Below are 22,779 nucleotides of genomic sequence, written 5' to 3'. Positions count from 1 at the left end.
CACTGTCTTCATAAGAAGCCTTTTACATTCAGGGACATATATTCATAAAAATATGCAGTCAAATTAACAAGTCGAAAAATGAATTTTGTTCAGCTAGATTTAAAAAATTGCACATTGCGCGACGCGCGATGCGGCTTCATGCCTGCGTTAGAAGATTGATTCTTAAGGTCGATAAAACCCTTTAGTATGCTCCCTGGAAGGGAAGTGAGTACGAGATAGTCGTGTCGAAGCTCCACACACTGTTTAGGATTGAGAACGGTAGAGATGGAATATTCAGTCAGTTTTCGCTCAGGTCAAAATTCAAAGCTGCTAGTTATTTTAAATATACCTAATCCAAGCATTAGTTAGGTATAGAAGCAATTCATATGAAAGTAAGGGTGATAAAATACTGGTTAAAAATTATGCAGTATTTGGGGATCAGTCGCTTCTACGGTCAATCTGCTACAAAGTTCAACAAAGAGAGCGTTGGGAAAAGGGGTGGGTTTATAAACTGCAGAGGGGGCTGCATCATATAGGAATGGGATGAGTGTGGGAGAAAGGAGAGAATAACAGGAGGAATGTATGGCGTAATGTGAAGATGCGATTAATTGATATCGAGAGGCAAGAGATTGAGCTCCAATGTTCGGAAAAGCCCTCACTACATTTACAATCAGATCTCATGCTTAACTGGGGGAGGTGTGACTACATAAATTCTTGTAACAAAGACAGCAGAACAGGTTTAGCGTGGCTAAGATTGGGGGCATGGAAGGGTAATAAAATTGTCAACGAAGAAGGAGAGCGCCTTTGTCCACTGTGCAGAGAAAAGGACTCCTCTAAACATATTTTATTACAGTGTGTCGAATTGGAACATGTACGGAGAAAATATCTACCACCCTCGATGCTAAGTCAGAATAGGAGTTCGCTTGCATGCCTTGACCTCATGGGGAATAGAGAATACGAACAAAAGATTGGCTTGATCCTCTTGAAGGCGAGAAAGATTAGAACTTCAGCTGTTGAAGTTTGTGACACCAACTGAGGAAGGGATAATAGTATCTACCCAACTATACACTTTTATGTCTGTTTTAGATTAGGCTATATTATATAATACGTTTTGTGTGCCATTTTCATTTTAATATGTGTGTTCTTTTAGAGAGTAGTGGATATAATCATAGATGGGGAGGGGGGTGAAACCTACAAAGTAGAACTTGTTTTAGGTACAAAGTACATACGGTCAGAAGACCCGTGCATTGGATTTTAGACAAAACTATGATAATATAAAAATATGTATGTATAATGTTACTCAATAAATCCATCTATCTATCTAGTTACGTATGGGCTATTCCATATGAAATCGATCAGTAAAAAACCTCGCATTTTACACCCTATTTTTTCCCCCTATTTATAGAAGGTGCTGAGGAGAGTGCATTTGCAAAAATATACTATCGAAAGTCAAACGGTTTTCGTATTGTTGAGCGACAAATTTAGCGTATTTTGGAAAAACAAGCCTCTTTCAGCGCTCAGAACTCTGGAACCATTTACTGTAGAACATTGAACGAGAGCTCATTTTGAAGCTGACATTTGGTAGATTATGTTAAGAAGTAATCCTTATTTTTATTGTGTACAGAGAGACAGATAATCTGATTTTACTTGCTTTTAGGCTTTTTGATCATTTGTAAAAATGTAAAAAAATATTGAGAAAAAACCTTGCATTATTAAGAGGGATTCGGCATTGTTTGCTTAGTGGTACGGCAATAAGTTTCGAGGGTATTAAATAGATTATTTTCACACTCCTAGATTTGAACGGCGCAGTACTGCACACACTGGCCGAGAGCTGAAGATAAGCCAGCGTTGGGCGTCATTTTACTCCTGTGTTTATGAAAACTTGTGATAAAGCTAGCCCAGCTATGCGCTACTAGACGAAACATCACGTGTTTGTCTCCTGGCCTTGCTTATCCGGGCTAGCTCCCGTCTCACAGTCAGCTGGTTAGTTCACGCGCGTACTATTTATTTTCTTTATTTGATATTTTCAATACTTTCTTATCAACATACCATCAGTAAAAAATATGTGTTTATTTGTACTTTCAATGCGGAATCTAACTATATATTTTTTAAATATTTTTTTCCTAAGCAAAGGCGTTTTAATGAGGAAAAATCTAAATTTCTCCATTTCCATAAAAAGTAAGAAAAACTGTTTATATGCCAATACAAACTTTAATTTCTCATCATCAAAATAAACCATGATTTTGATCATTGGGTGAAAGGGTTTCGGAGCAACAACAGTTTAAAGTTGCTAATTTTATGAAAATACGATAAATTTAAATATTTTTAATTTAAGCACTATGGAGTTCTGATGCCTCAAACTTTGCACAAAGCATTGTATCACAGTTCTCTACGTATAAAAAAAGTTTCATTGTATTTAGAAATTGTAAGGTCAATTTTCTCTATATTTCGGTCGATTTGAGATGGAATAGCTGGTATAATAAAGTTTGCTTTACATGTAATTCAATGTCAAGAAGTTAACTTTCCACATAGGGAGACTCGTCGAACTTAATAGGAGTGTGAGCACGCGTAATTCGCATTAACATATTAGATCACAGAGTAAAGGCTAATGAATATGCGGCTTGTTGCAGGATGTTCAAGTCTCGGGGCGGCAAGAAGCTGTCCACGCAGCGCTCCCGCGTGCTTCGAGAGCGAGCCAACCTCAGCTTCTTCATCGTGGTGATGTTCTTCGCCGTGTTCGGCGTCATTGTTCTCACGGAGATCTTTCTCATCGATGAGCGGGGACGGGGCGCCGGCGTGTTGGTGCGGCACGGGGGGCGGCGCCGCGGGGACAAGCCCGACTACGAGGACGCCCAGTCTCTTCTGCAGGTGAGCCAGCGAATAGGGATTATAAAGAATGGACACTGAGCGGATTTTCCTGTGTTTTGTTTCTCTGTGCGCCAGCGCAGTTCTACTTCCAAGCGCTAGAGGTTAGTGTAATCGAGCATAGGCTAAGATAATAATTGAGAATAGAGTTGAGACCAACCCTGGGTCATAAGCTTGAAACGGTGGAACCAAAAAGGTGTACTAGTATGGCCGTCAAATTACCCATAGTTCATCTCTTTTTCCGGTGTGTTTGTCAGCTGTTTTGTTCATATTATTACGATTACAAATTGTTTCATGTTGTGAATATTTCAGAAGTGTAGTAAAGTTCACCAAGTGTTATTTTTTTAATAAGCTAATATTCTGATCGGCTCAGCTGTAGAATATGTTCGTTGATATGTCCCCTATGCTTTAACATATGAAGAAGTGCCAACATCCTTCTTGATAAAAGAAAGAATGTGGAAATGAAGTGTTCAGTCCATGTCACAACCGTAACACTTAATAAATATACAGTGAAATTTACATTGATACAATAATCTGCTAATACTCTGTTACCTCCACATTCATTCTAAATCGTTTACGTATGACCGAAACCGAAAATAGCAATTGAATATTTGGCGATTGGCGGTATTTCGCGGAGGATTATGGGGCATAGAAGGTGTAGTTTGACGTCATATCCGTCGCACCGATTATCAAGCATATTTGCTTGGAGTGCTCCCTCCTTTCTTTTTATCCTCTCAGGTTGAGACTCAGGATTCAAACATCGCCTACCTTATTGCATAATCAAGTAACGCTTTGCTTCAAATAAATTCAAGTTAACAGCTTTTCCTTATTTCTCAGTGACGAACTAGTTATAATAATAATTTTTTATATTTCAGATATAATATATTATATTATAAAATAATATAATATAATATAATACATTATAAAATTATGTATCAAATTCGTTTAATATTTGTATATAATATAATATAATATAATATAATATAATATAATATAATATAATATAGGTACATGGTTTTACTTCTCATAAGAGTTATGTTTTTCAATTTTCAGTGCTATCAAATCATTACATATTTTAATTGTTGTTGAGGTCAACGTCTCAACCCTCATTATAAAGGAACTCTAGAGTTTAGACATTACAGTTAATGACGGATTTATTATTTTACGGATCCAATTTATTTTATTTGAGTACATAATGTACCTAGATGTATTAATTATACTTGTTTTCTTTTTTTTAAGATGGGACATGACAGGAGCGTTGCAATCGGAAAAACAACTGAATGTCACGTAGCGTGGTAGGCCTATTGCTATGGTAACAAGGGTCGAGTTGCCAAACTTACAGTTTCCACATGGCGAGTGCTTAATAGCTCTCTTGCCAACATTTATTGTGCTCACGTTAGCATTGGCACGTTTCATCTTTGATTCTCTGTCGATTTTTGGATTGTTTTCTTACCTTCGCGTCAATTGTCAATGAATGTTTTAACGTCACTTGCTAACTTCCATCAGCTGGCAGCGTGGTAGTCCATATTGGCAACATAGCACTGTAGTTCCAAGCTCGGCCGCTTAACTGTCATGTCCCATCTTTCAAAAAAACAAGTATATATGTGTTATATTTCCGCTGTGTCGACTGCTAGCTGGTGTGATGCATACTAGTATAACGTCTTTGGTGTGATGTCAGTGCCAACTCTAGGGAGAAAGCAGAATCTCACGCTCTAGCTGGCTTGAAGGCCATTGAAATCAGTCCAGCTACATCAAAGGTACCGTCGCGAAGTGTCCATTCTTTATAATCCCTATTCGCTGGGTGAGCGTCCCGCGAGCGATCGCATTTTATTGATAAGTAGCAATGAACTGAAGTTAATGGCAATTTAGGGGGAAAGGATGATATTTTTAAAACTCGTTTCCTATTTGGTGTAAAATATTGTTTGTATGTAGAGAGCTCATAGCTGTGGCAACTCAACCAAATAAAAATATTTTGAAAAAAAAATTATTTGGGAGCCCAAATTTGAAAAAAAAAATATACCCAATGCAGAATTGTACTAAAACCGATATATCTAAACCGTTTTTAAAGATATATTCAAACAGTTTTTTCCAATGTATTTGCAAAAGCATGTTCTACAAACTGTCTGTAACAGAATTTTGATATTAGTCCCTACGTTTGTAAAATAAACAATTAAATTTAATAACAACTTTCTGATTTCCTTTCTTGCAAACAAACGGACGTATTTTTAAAATGAAATCAATTAACAAAATTCTGTTACAGAGAAACGTTTTCTAATAGTCTAAAGAATGTGTGTTCTAAATTTCATGCATGTATTTTTAATAGTTCAGAAATTATATCCGTTTTTGTCTGGCAATGTAGCAAAAAAATATGAAGTTACTGGAAACCGATAAAAGCGGGCGTGTGATTTAAAAATCCATAGCGCAGGAAGTTTAAAAATGACATCTCAACATCCGATAAGGGCACAAATACCCACAAAATGTTATGCAATGCATTCCACACATATCAAGGGGTATTTTAAAGAAAAAAAAACATGATTTTGAAAATTTAATTTACCGGAAACAACAATAAAAGTGGGCGAGTGATTTAAAAATCCGTAACGCAGGAAGTTTAAAAATGGCAACTCAACATCCGATAAGGGCACAAATACCCACAAAATGTTATGCTATGCATTCCACACATATCACAGGGTATTTTAAAAAAATTTTATTTTTGAAAATTTACTCATTTTTCACCAAAAAATACCATCCTCTCCCCTCAAGAAGTCTATCTTTTGTTGTGACTCAAGCGGAAGTGTTTTCGACTAGGAGCATATCGTGTTCAGCTTGTGGCCGAAGAGTTTCGCTGCTTGTGCCATCCACCGCACTGGCCTGTTCCCATTTCAAGTCCCGAATTCAAATCCTGGCTAGGCAAGTAGGCTTTGTGGTGGACGAAGAGGTGTAGGGTAGAGGTTTTATCTGGTTTTGCTTTTTCCCTGCCATAATTTTGCCATTCTCTCACTAAAACTTCCTTGTCATCGCATCACTTTGAAGTCACTGACGTAGTTCATGCCTGCCGATGTGGAGTTGCCCTCAGACATGGGTTCGATTTCCTCTGGGGCTAATTATTGCTTGGTCCTTCGATATTTTCTTAGGAATAGTTTTTATGTGAGACGCAGTCTACAAATGCTGATCCACTTGGAACCTTTTTGTGCAGTTCAAATATTTATTAAAATATTATTAAACTTTAAAATACGCAACTGTATGTAATAAAATGTGTATTTATAAATAAAATAATTGAAAGTGTTTTGGGTAAATATTTTTAAAAAGTGCAAAAGCTTACTACTTTCTTCGAACAAACTTAACAAAATATACGTTTTCCGTCTGATATTAAAGTCTTCTCTCCATCAATCCAGCTTTTCAGAAGAGTACTACTTGAACTTTTGTCTTTAGGCATAACGAATATTACAACAAATCACCATGAAACACACGAACCGAATAAATGCATGGAACGTTGGCAGTCAGTTTGAATTTTTCTGCTAAAATGTAAACCAATTCATTCTATTGTTGATGGAGAATACTGTCAGCCCAGGATAGTTTTAAAGAGGCGAAAAAAACGAGTGCGTGACGTGCTGCTTAACAATGTAGTCTGTGCTAATGAAGTAGACATTGTCGAGTGAGATGGGGAAAGAGAGTATTGTTTTCTCGCAGTTTATATTTTTACGGTCTTACTAATAAACCGTGTATAGTTTTTGTACGAGACTTATGCAGAGTTGGGACAGAAAACGTTACTAATAAACCATGCATAAGCGATGGATATATAAACAGTCTGTAACTATACAATGGGAATTGCTTTGCAGTGGTAATATACACGAAACCCCTTGTTTAAGTGTTGTATATAGAGAAAAAATGACCGCCCCTTTAACAGCTGTTCGTATCGGCTGTCATTTTGTGTTAATGGTTGCCTTGTAACCACAGAAGAACAAACCAAAGATCATAGAATAATTAGAATAATATTGCTGTAGCTTGTACTCTCTGACCAAAATATAGTGTGGTAATCGATCAGAGCCAGTTGTACTATCGATACGTAACACGACACACTATAGTCCCGTCGCTCTAATTTCCGGCAGCCAATCGCGTTGCAGGTCGGCTACATTTGAACGTGTGCGTCTTGTGATTCGCTGATTCATTTCTTAAGGCTCGATAAATACTTAATATAATCGCCCGCCATTTTAGCTCTCTTGTTGGCGTTCGCAGAAAGCACACGAAGACGTTATTTGCCGCTCAATTATTTGCTGAATTACATTGCGTTTGATTTATTATCATAGGAGCTACGACATGATAATGTTTAACGGTGTGGCAAATAGATTCCTCGTATGGTAGCTCGGCAACGTAAGACCAAAAATGGCGCACGATACTACCTACCTAGACTTTATAGAGCCTTCACTTTCTAAGACGTAAGCAAAGAGGCGGAGTCACGCCGGAAATAACAGCGCCGGGACTATTAATCGCTCTACTGGATGCAATAGAGAACCTCAGATATTCTATTACCTTTCGTAATGAAGTACTGACGAAACTATGACGTAGCTGTGTTACAGTTATACTGTTATACACGACGTATGTAGTGATTATTAGTAAGGAATTTACACACGACTTATAAACGAGCTACTCATTGTATAAGTATAAGACAGTTAAACGTCTGTATAGTCTATAGAGTTTTTATTAGTAAACAGAATAAAATATTTATTTCTGTATTGAGTTAGTATAAATATGCAAATATATGCTCTAAAAGCATAAATATACCATAACGTTACAGATATGCTCAAATATGCACAATAAAATTCTGCATACTAATTTCAAACAACGAGAAAGATGTTCATGTTTTGTCTGCATATCGTCAAGTTTAAGGAAAAGAACATGGAAATATGCAAAATCCGCAGCCTGGCGATCAGTATGGTTGCTAGACATAAGACCAGGTGCCAAATATATGACAGCCAATTTCTAAGATAGAAGATAAATCTCTGTTTCCATGTTAGAAATAGAAACTGAATCTGCTGAATTTGTAGCTTGAGCACAACGCAGTTATTACATAATGAATCGTTTAGTCACGACATAATACTGCCTTTGTGTTGTAGGGCGAGGACTACCTGGTGTACCGTGGCGCAGGGTTCGACTACAACTTCGGAGTGTTCGTACGGGAAGACCACGGGGGCCCCAATGAAGGCGATACCCACGCCGGGGCTCGCATACATCCGGGGCATAAGACAGGCGAGTCTTCGGATTCCCTCAGGGTGATCCAGGAAGCAAACAGCGGTGGAAAAGGGGTTCCTGCGGGAGTGGAGTCCAGGCTGCCCGTGCACAACATCACTGCCAAGGACGGCGTGTGGCAGATTGTATCAGGCACGAGGTGAATACATTCTTTGCAGGGATATCAGAAACGCTTTTACGTCGCTTGTGATGTTACTTTTTTGCTTACGTCGAAAATCTATCGGTTTTTATTAAATGCAGCTCGAATCCTGATAGCTTCTGTTAGATTTGTTATAGGAGGCATATGCATAACATTTTCCCCCGAGAACTTGGGACTATTCTATGTACTATACTTATAATAATCATTACTCCATTGACACTTTGTGATATTACAGGTCAAGAATATTCTGTCTAGTTTTAGTTTGTCAGTGTAGACTCGGATTCCGACAGTTAAGGAATGGACATTATTTTTCCAGGTGTATAGTTTGTATAGTTTAGGTCTACTGTGCTGCTACTTAAGTGCATTTAATTGTCAATTGTGCCTCCAAAGAATCAACGACAATTTCATTGATATAATAAAGTCTACATGGAGGTGAATTGTTCATTCTTGTCCTTTTCATATAGTTCTGTTTGTTTTTCCATAGAGTTCTATATATCTATATCTATATCTCTATCTATATCTATGTCTCTATCTATATCTATATATCTATCTATATCTATCTATCTCTATATCTATCTATCTATCTATCTATCTATATCTATCTATATCTATCTATCTATCTATCTATCTATCTATCTATCTATCTATCTATCTATCTATCTATCTATCTATCTATCTATCTATCTATCTATCTATCTATCTATCTATCTATCTATCTATCTATCTATCTATATCTATATCTATATCTCTATCTATCTCTATCTATCTCTATATCTATATCTATATCTATATCTATATCTATATCTATATCTATATCTATATCTATATCTATATCTATCTATCTATATCTATATCTATATCTATCTATCTAGGCTAATCTATCTTATCTATCTATCTAGGCTAATCTATTTTATCTATCTAGGCAATCTACCTTATCTATCTCTCTAGGCTAATCTATCTTATCTATCTTATCTAGGCTAATCTATCTTATTTATCTATCTAGGCTAATCTATCTTATCTATCTCTCTAGGCTAATCTATCTTATCTATCTATCTAGGCTAATCTATCTATCTACCTATCTACCTAGGTATCTATCTAGCTAGGTATCTATCTACCTACCTATCTACCTACCTAGGTATCTATCTATCTAGGTATCTACCTACCTATCTATTTATTTATTTATTTTTTGCAAACCTATGGATTTGTCACTAATGTATGAACAGATAGAAATAATACAATAAACATTACAATGAAGTAAGTGTGACAATCAATATGTGTCATAAAAATGTGGCCCATCTCTGGACTCGTAGTCATACCACTTCGCCTGCAATAACCTTGGTAGGCCACCCAACTAACTGCGCACAATGTGTTTTTATATGTGTAACAACCGGTACACGTAATGCAAAAATATGAACCATGGAAGACGCGAACCTACTGCAACTGAATGTTTTATTCGTTATAGTCGTGCATAAATAATATTCTAAGGACTTCTGGCCCAAAGATCCAAACATGCAGACTGTTACATAAAGCAGTGCTCATTTTTAACATAATCACAATTCTTATACGGTTAAAAGTTATTTTTATTCATTGTAAGTGAAATGTTTTGAAATTACAAATGAACATAATAAATTGAGATTGAGACTATATTTGGAAAATTTCTGAATGGAAGAAATAGGAGAAATGAAGTGTTCTTTGATCGCTGTCCAAAGAGAGAACTGTCAAAAATTAAAATAAATGGAAATGGTAGTAATAAAGATAATAATAATAATAATAATAATAATAATAATAATAATAATAATAATAATAATAATAGGCCTAATAATAATAATAATAATAATAAAACTGTAACAAAAATTTTTCTGGTAATTTTCGCTTTTCCAAAAAGCTTTTCAGTTATACCGAAACACTTCTGCCTGAAGGCAAAACAAAATTCGGAGAATTAATAAAGGTGAGGAAGAACGGGAGAATCGTTTTTTTAAATAACTATGCAAACATTTCAGTGATTCGAGCAAGAGAAACTAGCATTGGCATGCCAATAAGGAAGTTCGAACTTACCAGGGTCAAAAAGAGAAAACAGCGCTGAACGTTCTCAGAGAATTAACAAACAACGAGAGCGTATTGCTAGAACTGGACAGCGTTGTCGACAGTAAATACGCATGTTAATACGTTTGTTAGCATTCCATTACGATCTAAATATCGATCATGCTCATTTTAATGATATTCAAATAGGTAAAACGGATGAAATGAAACGCAAAATGGGATGAAGGACCAAACGGATTATTTTGTGCTGCTGGGAACGTAGTTATTTCTTAGATTCAAGATCCCCCACAACCATTTAAAAACTTACTTATAGTAGTACATCCGTTATCAACACACGTTTTAAATAATATAAGACAGTGCAACACCTTATTCCAAGTGGTGCCGTTTGGTGACAGAGCCTTCTTCCAGCTGAGAGAACAATCCTCTGTTCTTACAAATATATTCTGTTTCAGACGTTGTTTGTTAGGACTAACGTAATACCAAGTAGAATTAATTCAACAACTCCAGAGTGTATTGTTTGGTAATAACAGTTTCATTCCTACTTCTAAAGACAACTTTGAAAGTAATTCAGTAGCAAACAATTTATACCTTATAATAAACTGATTAGGCCTATCTATACTAATAATAAATCTGCAGCCGAAATTTTTCTGGTAATTTTCGATTTTCCAAAAAAATTGGTCCTAACATATATAATTAACCACCCTGAAACCGAAAATCGCTTTTTTTGAAATTTTTGTTTGTATGTCTGTCTGTCTGTTTGTTTGTATGTTTGTTACCTTTTCACGCGATAATGTCTGAACGGATTTCGATGAAAATTGGAATATAAATTAAGTTCGTTGTAACTTAGATTTTAGGCTATATGGCATTCAAAATTAAAAGGGGGGTTATAAGGGGGCCTGAATTAAATAAATCGAAATATCTCGCTTATTATTGATTTTTGTGAAAAATGTTACATAACAAAAGTTTCTTTAAAAATAATTTGCGATAAGTTTTATTCCTTGAAAAATTTTGATAGGACTGATATTTAATGAGATAAATGAGTTTTAAAATTAAAATAACTGCCATCTAAGGCCGTGTAATGAATTAAAAAACAAATGACTTCGTCTATAAGGGGCCTTGGACAGCAACAATCGAAAGCTATGAAAGATAGCCTACAGAGAATGTTTCTGTGTTTGTATGAAGTAATATCGGAAGCTAAATTAACCGATTTGTATAATTAATCATTATTTCACCATTGGAAAGTGTAGTTTCTCTAGATGGACATAATGCTATAATCTTATTACAGTAACTTCTGATATAATATAATATAATATAATATAATATAATATAATATAATATAATATAATATAATATAATATAATATAATATATGTAATATTATATAATATAATTTAAGTTATTTGAAGCGTTCACAACCATAGTGAGCCAAGCGCCATTTACTGAATACGTAGAAAACAAGGGTTAAAATTAAGTTATTGCCATAATTCAATGGAAACCTATAACAAGTAAAATAAAATATACACATTAAATCTAAATAATGTCAATCTTCATTAAACTATGGTTACATGTAATAAAAATTAAGAAACATATTAAAGGAATTGTCATTGCACCAAATGAGTGTCTCTGGACCAAAATGATCGCATTTTAATTATTTGGATGCAATTTAAATTAAGTGACATATTAAACGATTTATCCTTCTATCAAATACGAATGTTCCCTGGATCAAACGTCCTATTTTAATTATGTAATTACTTTATATTTATTTCTAACGGGTGCAGCGGAGCGCACGGGTACGGCTAGTAATAATAATAATAATAATAATAATAATAATAATAATAATAATAATAATAATAATAATAATTTGTGTTGTTTCATGACAAAGTCTTCAAAATGCCATAAGACCCTGAGCCACCAGCGTAGTTCAGCGTGGTTCAGTCGCTAGCGTGTTTGCCTGCGGATCTGGATTTGCGCTGAGATGTGGGTTCGATTCCTGCTTAGGCCGATGACCTGACTGGGTTTTTTCGATGTTTCCTCCAACTTAAGGTAAACGTCAAGTAATTCCATGGCAAATCATCGACCATATTTTGCCAAGTATCATCTCGCTATCATCAATTCCAACGTCGTAAAATAACCTGCTAAGTTAGTTGATGACCAACTAAAAGAGAACAGGACTCTCATTTTAAAAACAAAATTGTAACATAGGCCTAAAGAATTTTAATAAGTATTGCGAAACATTATTTTAAGCAATATTAGTTTTCCTTTATTATTATCTAGCCGTACCCGTGCGCTCCGCTGCACTTGTTAGAAATAAATATAAAGTAATTACATAATTAAAATAGGACGTTTGATAGAAGGATAAATCGTTTAATATATTACTTAATTTAAATTGTATTCAAATAATTAAAATGCGATCATTTTGATTCAGAGACCACTCATTTGGTGCAATGATAATTCATTTAACATGTGCCTTAATTGTTATTGCATGCAAATAATTAAAATATGATCATTTGATTCAGAGAACATCCGTTTTTGGTGCAAGGATAATTCGTTTAACATTTTTCGAAATTAGTTTTGAATGCATCCTTCAATAAATCACTCCAAATTAATAGAGTTGATTGTGTACGAAGATAATTTTTATGTTAACCTTACTGTGCATCTCTTTTTTTTTTTTGTTTAAGCTTATTTTATACACGCCTTAACATCTGTGGTCATGTCGCGTGTTTAGAATGTGTGGATATATCAGTAGGCCGTTTTTATGCTTATTGAGTTCCTGTTTCTATTGTGTGTTGTAGATGGCTTGTTTTCATGTAACTGATTATAGAATTTGATTAATATTTTTGGTATTGGTAATTGAATCGGTGATGAATCATGCCATGTATCTTTCCAATCCGGCATTTGCCTTCATGACTAAGGGAAATTATGAAAAACTCCAGTCAGATTGGTCGGCCACGGGGTTTGAACCCGGAACCTCCCGAATGCGTGTCTAAACGCTACCGTCTGAGCCAACTCGCTCGGTTGTATGTCACTGTCTATGCAAATAAAAAAATGAGGTACCCTACATAAATATTATTTTAAGAAACACAGTAAACGAATATGGGTAAATTATGGCGCAAGAACGCCATTTCGTGACACCTTTTAAAATAACTCAGCTCCAGTGAGCTCTATGGTAAAATGCTTATTATGGGCTGTATTTTTGGTTCAGTAAAATACTCATCTTTACGACAAAACTTTTAAATATTATGTTCTGTATCTGTGAACAAAAAGGAACTTAAGTGTATAAAATTAGAGTATTTTATGTGGGCCAAATAAAGTTGCAATAAATAATCAAGTTATACGATATTTCAACAGAATATCAAGTTTTCTGTGCATAAGAATATATTTTAATCTTATCTGTCCTCGATTCACTCAGAAGTTACTGTAATAACACTATACCATTATGTCCATCTAGAGAAACTACACTTTCCAGTGGTGAAATAATAATTATAGACATACAAATCGGTGAATATTAGCTTCCAAGATTACTTCAGGCGAACACAGAAACGTTCTCTGTATATTAATAGCTTCCGTTTGTTGTTGTTGTCCAAGACCCCATATAGACGAAGTCATTTGTTTCTATTTCATTTCAGCCCGTTAGGTGGCAATAATAAACGCATTGTTATTTTAAAACTCATTTATCTCATTAAGTATCAGTCCTATCAAACTTTGCATAGAATAAAACTTATCGGAAATCATTTTGAAAGAAACTTTTGTTATGTAACATTTTTCATGAAAATCAATAATAAGAGAGATATTTCGATTTATTTAATTCAAGCCGCCTTATAACCCCCCTTTTAAATAAAGTATTTTGAATGCCATATAGTCTAAAATTTAAGTTACACCTATATTCCAATTTTCACATAAATCGGTTCAGTCGTTATCGCGTGAAAAAGTAACAAACATCCAGACAGACAGACATACAAACAAAAATTTCAAAAAAGCGATTTTCGGTTTCAGGATGGTTAATTATACATGTTAACATCAATTATTTTTGGAAAAGCGAAAATTACCAGAAAAATTTCGGCTACAGATTTATTATTAGTTATAGATTACCTGTCCTAGATTCACTCAGAAGTTACTGTAATAACATTATAGCATTATGTCCATGTAGAGAAACTACACTTTCCAATGGTGAAATAATAATTATAGACCTACAAATCGGTGAATATTACCTTCCAAGATTACTTCATGCAAACACAGAAACATTCTCTGCATATTAATAGCTTCCGTTTGTTGTTGTCGTCCAAGGCCCCACATAGAAAAAGTCATTTGTTTCTATTTCATTTCAGCCCGTTAGGTGGCAATAATAAACGCATTGTTATTTTAAAACTCATTTATCTCATTAAATATCAGTCCTATCAAAATTTTGCGTGGAATAAAATCATTTTTAAAGAAACTTTTGTTATGTAACATTTTTCATGAAAATCAATAATAAGAGAGATATTTCGATTTATTTAATTCAAGCAGCCCTATAACCTCCCTTTTAAATAAAGCATTTTTAATGCCATATAGCCTAAAATCTAAGCTACAACGAACTTAACTTATATTCCAGTTTTCATATAAATCGGTTCAGCCATTATCGCGTGAAAAGGTAACAAACATCCAGACATAGACAGACAAACAGACAGACATACTAACAAAAATTTCGAAAAAACGATTTTCGGTTTCAGGATGGTTAATTATACATGTTAACACCAATTATTTTTGGAAAAGCGAAAATTACCAGAAAAATTTCGGCTACAGATTTATTATTAGATTCGTTTTCACTCATATAGTTCATACATTACATCTCACAATATTTCCTATCTAGTTACGAGGTTCCCCTTTTTCATTTGATTAAAAATGTATTACTCCTTTCAGAGAAGAAATGTATAATTATGTAGTCAAAAGATCCCTTCTTTTTCCAGGTTCAAATTCTTTGTGTTCTCTGCTTTCTATGACGGTCGTGAAGAACGCAGTATACGTGTAATAGGGGCCACAAAAACAAGAGGACCAGAGAGAGTGTGGTGCAGGCTGTGGTACGGCAATAGCACCAGCACCACGCACTCTGCATCGGTAGCAGCCAAAGTAAAGGTCAGTATTCAATTCAAAATCTCGTTTTCGTTTGAGTTGAGCTTGGATCAGAATAATTTCAGTAAGTCAAGGTCTATATAGACTTGCAACAGATGGAAGAGGTTGTCCGAAGTGTGAGTATGACAATACAAATCAAGCTTCAAGAGCGTCACATGTTAAGTTTTAAGTGTGAATGAATTATGCATCATTGTGTCCTCAGTAGTGCAACAGATACGATAGAAGGAAAACATTCAACAGACATTGCCGATTACGCTGAACAACAAATTTTTACTTTTTGTCTTGCTCCAAAATAAAAATAGGTGAATATTACTAATATGTGTGCCCTAAATCTAAATTGAAAACCCAAATTTCCCCATCACGTACCATTTTCCGGGGAAAGTGAACTGAATTTTTCATGAAAAAACTTTTAATTTTTTATTTTTCACTGCTACTGATAAAATTGAAACAGACTAGGGATTCAAAATACCTCATAATACTTGAAAAATGTGTGCTGGATACAAAAATGACGTTATATAGTTTAAAACACAAAAAACACAACAATAAAATTATTTCATATGTAGAATGAGAAAAATCTCGGAATTTGAACTTATCATTTAAAAAGATTTTCCGGATGACTTCAGTTTATAACTACACCCGGGACTGTCTTTTACAAGGAACCAACAATAGTCTGCAAGCATGCTGGATGATCTTCCTTTATATCGCCTTTCCATTTCAGATATCTCTTGATGAAATCTTTCCCCATTCTGATCGCTTACTGCTCCAAGGTTAGGAGGAAAGAAATCAAAATTAAAATGTAAAAAGTTTTTTTTTGGGGGGGATACATATTACGCCCCATTTTCTCATATGCACTTAAAATGGTTTCCACAAATTCGAAGTAGTTGTCTGCTCTAGAATTTCCAAGGAAATTTGAGCAAACAACTTTGAAAGCGCGCTATGCCATTTTTTCTGTAACGGAAAGTTGTTCCTCAAACAAAGAGTGAGTCAAAACTTTGCGAATTTGTGGACAGAAGAAAATGCTCTCTTTTAATTTGCCTTGACTCAAATTGGTAAACTTTTCCTTTAAATACTGAAAATCACACCCTTATTTGTTCATTGCGTAGACCTCACTTTGAAATGTTATGAAATTTACTGAATAGAAGGCATCTGTATCCGTTTATTTATTAGAAGTACAAAAGAACATGTCAACAACCATAAGAAATCTGCAATAGGTCATAAACTCATAAAATGCATTAGCTTTCGTTTTGATTTACAACCCCCAACCCGCCCCAGATATTTCCTGGAAGAGCGCTTATCGAAATCATAGTATATCTTAAAAGCCTTACGTGATACGAAGAAAAGAGATGCATTTTCGGATTCAGTGCACACCAAACTATAAGGAACACACTGTTTTAAGTCGGAGCAAAATTCTTGTTGTTCAGTGTAATATGTAGATAATATGGTCTTCTGTATCTGGAGTTTAGGAGACGGTTAATGTAAGCAGTATACAAACAGATGCAGAGTGGCGGAGGGAAACGGGAAATTTTGAATTAACGTAAATGGCACGAATAAACACAATACAAACATTATTTATTGATGGAAATGCATTTACATAATATGCCATTTATGTTGCCATTATTACACAATGTCACTTGTCATGTTACTTCTTGAAGATGACATCGGAAAGATGTGCTCCATTTCGACGTACATATTCTGATAGCCTGGTGTTGAAACTCTGAAATGCTCGGTGTATCATGTCTGAAGGAATGCCAGTGATTTCGTCTTCAGTGTTCTATTTTAGTTCAGCGATGGTTCCAGGACGTGTGTCGTACACATTGCTTTTAAGATATCCCCACAGGAAGAAATCGCAAACACCTAAGTGTAACCTGCAGAATTTTTTCAGCATTTTTACTCATGTCAGTGACTGTTTTTAAAGTGTAGAATTATATTGAACTTAAAGAATAAAGTAACAAATGTCTTAGGATTCGGGAGGTTATGGCTTAGTAATACACCAATTTCCGAATCAGAGGATGTACATAAAATGTTTTAGTGAGATGAATATATAAAAAGTTATTATCAATATTCCATACTTAAATATCAATCTATATTTAAACAATTAAGATAACCTTTTAAAAATCCCACTACTACGTGTTACAGATTTGCTCAAATTATTATGAACGTTGGAGAAGATCATGTCATACCTACATATTAATTGAAGGGTTCACAGCCATAGCGGGCCAAGCGCCATTTATTAAAAACGGAGAAAGCAAGGGTTAAAATTCAGTAAATACCATAATCTAATGAAGATTGACATATCATTTAATTTTAATGTGCATACTTTATCTTACTTGCTAAATGTTTCGTTAAATTATGGCAATCACTTAATTTTAACCCTTGTTTTCTATGTTTTTAATAAATGGCGCTTGGCCCACTATGGCTCTGAACGTTTCAATTACATATTATATAAAATAAATACGTGTGAAGTGTATACTAATGGAATGGAATTTAATATTCTGGAGGGGTACACTATGACCCAGCATTGCGATCTTTTACAATCTATTGCGCTAACCCTCCAGCTAGGCGCATTCCCAAACCCACATCGGCTGACTACACTAAGGTTCGCTGCGTACCCAGGTTTCAGCAGGCAAGCCTCTCGTCCCTAGGCCAGCCCTCTACTTACGTCACCAGCTGGAGTTCGGGGGATGCTATGGAATGATGATGGAATGGATAAATGTTGACGGAATTATGTAATATGGGAAAATGGGAGAAAACCGAGAAAATCCTCAATTGCGACGTTGTCCGCCACAATTGTCACTATGGCCGGGTCTCCAACTCTGATCGCCTGCGTGACAAGCTGAAGGCCTGGCCACTCAACCACAGCAGGGGTGATATGTAGACTAATATTTAATATAAATTCAAACACGAGATCCGTTAGACAAGTTTCAGTGCAGTGAATAATGCAGGAATATTTATTAATATGTTAAAATGTATTTAATTTGCATGTGATAAATTTATTCATTTATTTATTTATACTATTAAAATGTTTTTTTTTTCAGGTTATAAGGGAAAATTGGAATCTTAAATACAGCGCATGCTTCATTCTGTGCCCCTTGCGGCAGAACCTGTCTGTCCCTTATAGTGTATCTGTTGTCAGTCGGTTACGGATCCCACCTGCGAACCACCTTCTAGTCCGTAACACAGAATGGGACCCTGACCTCAAAAACGCCTCAGCTGGGATTCCCAACAAGATGGCTGTCTGCGTGAAGCCTATACATTTTAACTATAATCAGGTAATATTTGATTCAGTAAATATAAAGTGTAATTTCATAAACTTGAGAAATGTCAAGGTACATACATCTAATAATTCAATAGAATGATAATTAATTGTGCAAAGTAATACAAAAATAGTGTAGAATAATCTGTAGCGACCGTGTAATTTCAATGAATGGCTATTTAAGGTCAAACATCTCACACACACACACACACACACACACACACACACACACACACACACACACACACTTAAAGTCTGGAGCTGTAGTACTTAAAACCCATTTCTTTCTATTGAAAATGCATTCTTATCCTACGTGGTGTAGTGTTCGCCGTACTCATTGCAATTACTCCTAGCTGAAATTTCTAAGGAGACACCAACTCGCTTTGAATAACTTACAACATTGCAGAATCAACATCAGGCCTTACTATCCATTCCTCGTCACAGTACCTCTTCCTATTCATCCTCTTTCACCGTGTCAGTTTGTCGCCTATGGAACTCCTTACCTCGTCATGTCAGGGATTGCCGAACAGTTAATCAACTTAAATTAACACGGAAAACGTATTAATGTCTTTCACGTGTTAAATTTTAATGTTACCTTGTTAACATGTTTCGGCCTGCTGTCGGCCATCTTCAGAACTGATTGTTACTGGTCTTGGTGCCTTTTGTTTTGTTTCTTGTGGGGGTGTGTTTGTGTAGTGTAATGTGGAGTCAAAGAGTGTGTATGTTCTGAAATTGAGTTGTGGTGTTGAGAATTTGATTTGGATGTGTTTTTGTGTGTCTGTATATTTCGTATTTTGTAGTGAAGTACTCCGTCTTTCTGCCTTAGAAACATTACATATCCGCTACCCACAAGACAAATGGCTGCATGTGTACACTGACGGCTCCCAAACAGAAAAACACGGGCCCACTGGAGCCAGAATTCATTGCCAATTGTTCTCTACCTATCTCACTCTAGGCAACAACCATACACCTTTTGATGGAGAAGTAAGAGCCATATGTACTGCTGTGAAACAACTGTTGTGCAGGTCCTTCCCATTTCCAAACATTGTCCTCCTCAGTGACTCAAAAGCAGCGATATCTGCAATTGGAAACTACTTACTACAACCAGCTAATGATGACATTCAACAATGCAGAGAAGACATCAAGAAATTAAATAAAATTGTACATCTGCAATGGATACCTTCTCACTGGGGTATTGCCGGGAATGAAACAGCAGACTTTCTAGCAAAGAAAGGAACAACTAACCCCCTTTCATATTCTAACATGCTGCCATTCCATAGAACATCTACAAATATAAGCAGTCGAGTGAGACAATGTTTCCATAAAAGTTTGGAGGACCAAATTAAAGATAAACACTGGAAGGACGCACTAAACTCCACTCTCCCCAAATGGCACAGAAGAGAAGCTGTTGCGACGTTCCGCGCCGCAGTAGGTCATGACTGTCTGGCTAATCACTTCCACCGCCTGGGTGTATTATCCAGCCCCCACTGCATGCTCTGTGGATGTTCCGACAACATGGACTCAAACTACATTAAGACTTGTCTAGCACTTTCATCTGTCAGCTTTGTGGATAGGTACTGGGAGCCAGATAAAGAATGCAGCAGTGCTGACATCCACTCCTTCATAGTTTCCCTTGGACATTGTTCACTTTTTTCGTTTTCTTTCCTTTTAGTTTTTATCGCCATTGTACGGCCAATGACTCTAGTCAAGTGCCACTACATTGAATAAAAAAAATCGTATTTTTCTAGTGTGTTTAGTTTCTGGCTTTTTGGTTGGATGTGTAGAATTTCCATGTCTGTATTGATGTCTCTGTAGGTGATTAACATCTCAACACACAAACAACATAAACAAATATAACCACACAGGCGTATACAAACTCAAAAATAACACCTGCAACAACTTCTACATAGGACAGACAGGCAGATCATTTCAAACCGTTACAAAGAACACATGACAGCCGTAACAAAATTACAAAACACTTCCACATATGCAGAATACATCACAAATGCTAACCACACCTACAGAGATATCAACACAGACATGGAAATTCTACACATCCAACCAAAAAGCCAGAAACTAAACACACTAAAACAATACGAAATATACACACACAAAAACACATTCAAATGAAATTCTCAACACACAACTCAATTTCAGAACATACACACTCTTTGACTCCACATTACACTACACAAACACACCCCCACAGGAAACAAAACAAAAGGCGCCAAGACCAGCAACAATCAGTTCTGAAGATGGCCGACAGCAGGCCGAAACATGTTAACAAGGTAACATAAAATTTAACACGTGAAAGACACTAATACGTTTTCCGTGTTAATTTAAGTTGATTAACTGTTCGGCAATCCCTGACATGACGAGGTGAGGAGTTCCATAGGCGACAAACTGACACGGTGAAAGAGGATGAATAGGAAGAGGTACTGTGACGAGGAATGGATAGTAAGGCCTGATGTTGATTCTGCAATGTTGTAAGTTATTCAAAGCGAGTTGGTCTCTCCTTAGAAATTTCAGCTAGGAGTATTTGCAATGAGTACGGCGAACACTGCACCACGTAGGATAAGAATGTATTTTCAATAGAAAGAAGTGAGTTTTAAGTACTACAGCTCCAGACTTCAAGTGTGTGTGTGTGAGATGTTTGACCTTAAATAACCATTCAATGAAATTACAGATTATTCTACACTATTTTTGTATTACTTTGCACAATCAATTATCATTCTATTCAATTATTAGATGTATGTACCTTGACATTTCACTGCTAGGATGGCATAAATACACTATAATACAAGATACAATTATTGTCTTTCAGAACCTAGAGTTAAATTAAGTATGTTCAAAAAATGGTTCAATTCTATTGCTATAACATTGTTTAATAAGTCACCACAAAATCACATAATGCAGTTACAGACAGTCTGAATCTGTTTTGTATAACTGGTTAATCAATCATCCATTCTATAGTAATTGTTTCTGCGGCACTCTGTTATTACTCAGTTATGTAGTAACTTTCACTGTTACATATGAGAACTTCTGTCACAGGCACTGCAGATGCTAGAGTTCCTGGAGTTGAACTCCATCCTGGGGGTGCACCACTTTACTCTATACAACGACACGCTGGGACCTCAGGTTGGCTGCATCCTACAAGACTACATGGCACGTGACATAGTCACCTTACTTCCCTGGCAACTGAACATGGTCTCTCAGAAAGAGATCCGCACCGAAGGCTTGTTTGCTGCTCTCAACGACTGCCTGTACCGCAGCATGTACCGCTACTCATATGCTGCACTGGTGGACCTGGATGAATACATAATCCCTCGACATAACGATACTTTGCCTCAGCTTATCAAGTGAGTGAAACACCAAGATTATTGTGATTATTTTTGTTGTTGTGAGGGAGTATAACTTATACCAGTGATGTCAATTGATGCCCATGGGAGCAAGCTCGCGCTTTAGAGCTCAGGAGAGTCTGAGCGCTTTACAGCGGAAAAGAAAGAGACAGACGAAAGAAGTGGTATATGCCGCTTGGTCGAGCTATATACAGGGATGGCCAGCACTGATTCAGCGGATAAAGGGAAGAGAACTTATTAAAACTGTATCCTTGTTAATTTTTAAATATGTCTGAGAAGTATAAGTACATTATAAGAATGTAAGTTTTAATTGTAATGCTCATTTTTCACAAGTTTGATTTTTTATTCAAAAGGAATATTTTTTCAATTTTTTATAGAAAAGTGAAATTTTCAGATATAGGCCTATTTATTTAGTAGCTAGCCTTACATGTACTGAATCAATGTTGTCGTAAATCTAATATACCGTAAATACGTATTGCTGAAGATAGTGTATTAGAAATTAAAAATATTCACATGGAAAATTAATGCTTGTAAGAAAATGAATTAACAAAGCAACTACTGTTACAACATAAGCAAAAGATATGTGTCATGTGTTATAAAAATGTCAGCTCTATAGCTATAGCGGGTTTCGAGAAAATAATTTAATATTCTGATGATAGGAAGTTGCTCACCAATATCACCTTAAAAGCATAATGCGATAAGAGTTTTGTTATGTAATATTAGTTACACTTAAAACATATACAGTACCTAGGTAACTTTGCTTTGTACTATAATATTGTTTTGATTAGTTCATTG

At 35.6% G+C, this 22,779-nt stretch overlaps 1 protein-coding gene across 4 annotated transcripts in view; it reads left to right on the top strand.

Annotated features, from left to right (window-relative positions):
• LOC138710424 (uncharacterized) overlaps positions 1 to 22,779 on the top strand; it is a 314,477-nt gene that overhangs the window by 269,615 nt on the left and 22,083 nt on the right. For all 4 annotated transcript variants that reach the window (XM_069841311.1, XM_069841314.1, XM_069841313.1 and 1 more), the window contains 5 exons: positions 2,610 to 2,847; positions 7,956 to 8,227; positions 15,210 to 15,375; positions 18,408 to 18,641; positions 21,677 to 21,984. In XM_069841311.1, coding sequence (XP_069697412.1) covers positions 2,611 to 2,847; positions 7,956 to 8,227; positions 15,210 to 15,375; positions 18,408 to 18,641; positions 21,677 to 21,984 — 1,217 coding nt within the window. In that variant the 5' untranslated portion in view covers position 2,610. The remainder of the gene's footprint in view (positions 1 to 2,609; positions 2,848 to 7,955; positions 8,228 to 15,209; positions 15,376 to 18,407; positions 18,642 to 21,676; positions 21,985 to 22,779) is intronic.

This window comes from Periplaneta americana, chromosome 12, assembly GCF_040183065.1.
Source record: "Periplaneta americana isolate PAMFEO1 chromosome 12, P.americana_PAMFEO1_priV1, whole genome shotgun sequence".
NCBI classification, from domain to species: Eukaryota; Metazoa; Arthropoda; class Insecta; order Blattodea; family Blattidae; genus Periplaneta; species Periplaneta americana.
Note: the sequence above shows the minus strand (reverse complement) of the source record. Positions and strands in the feature narration are given on the sequence as shown.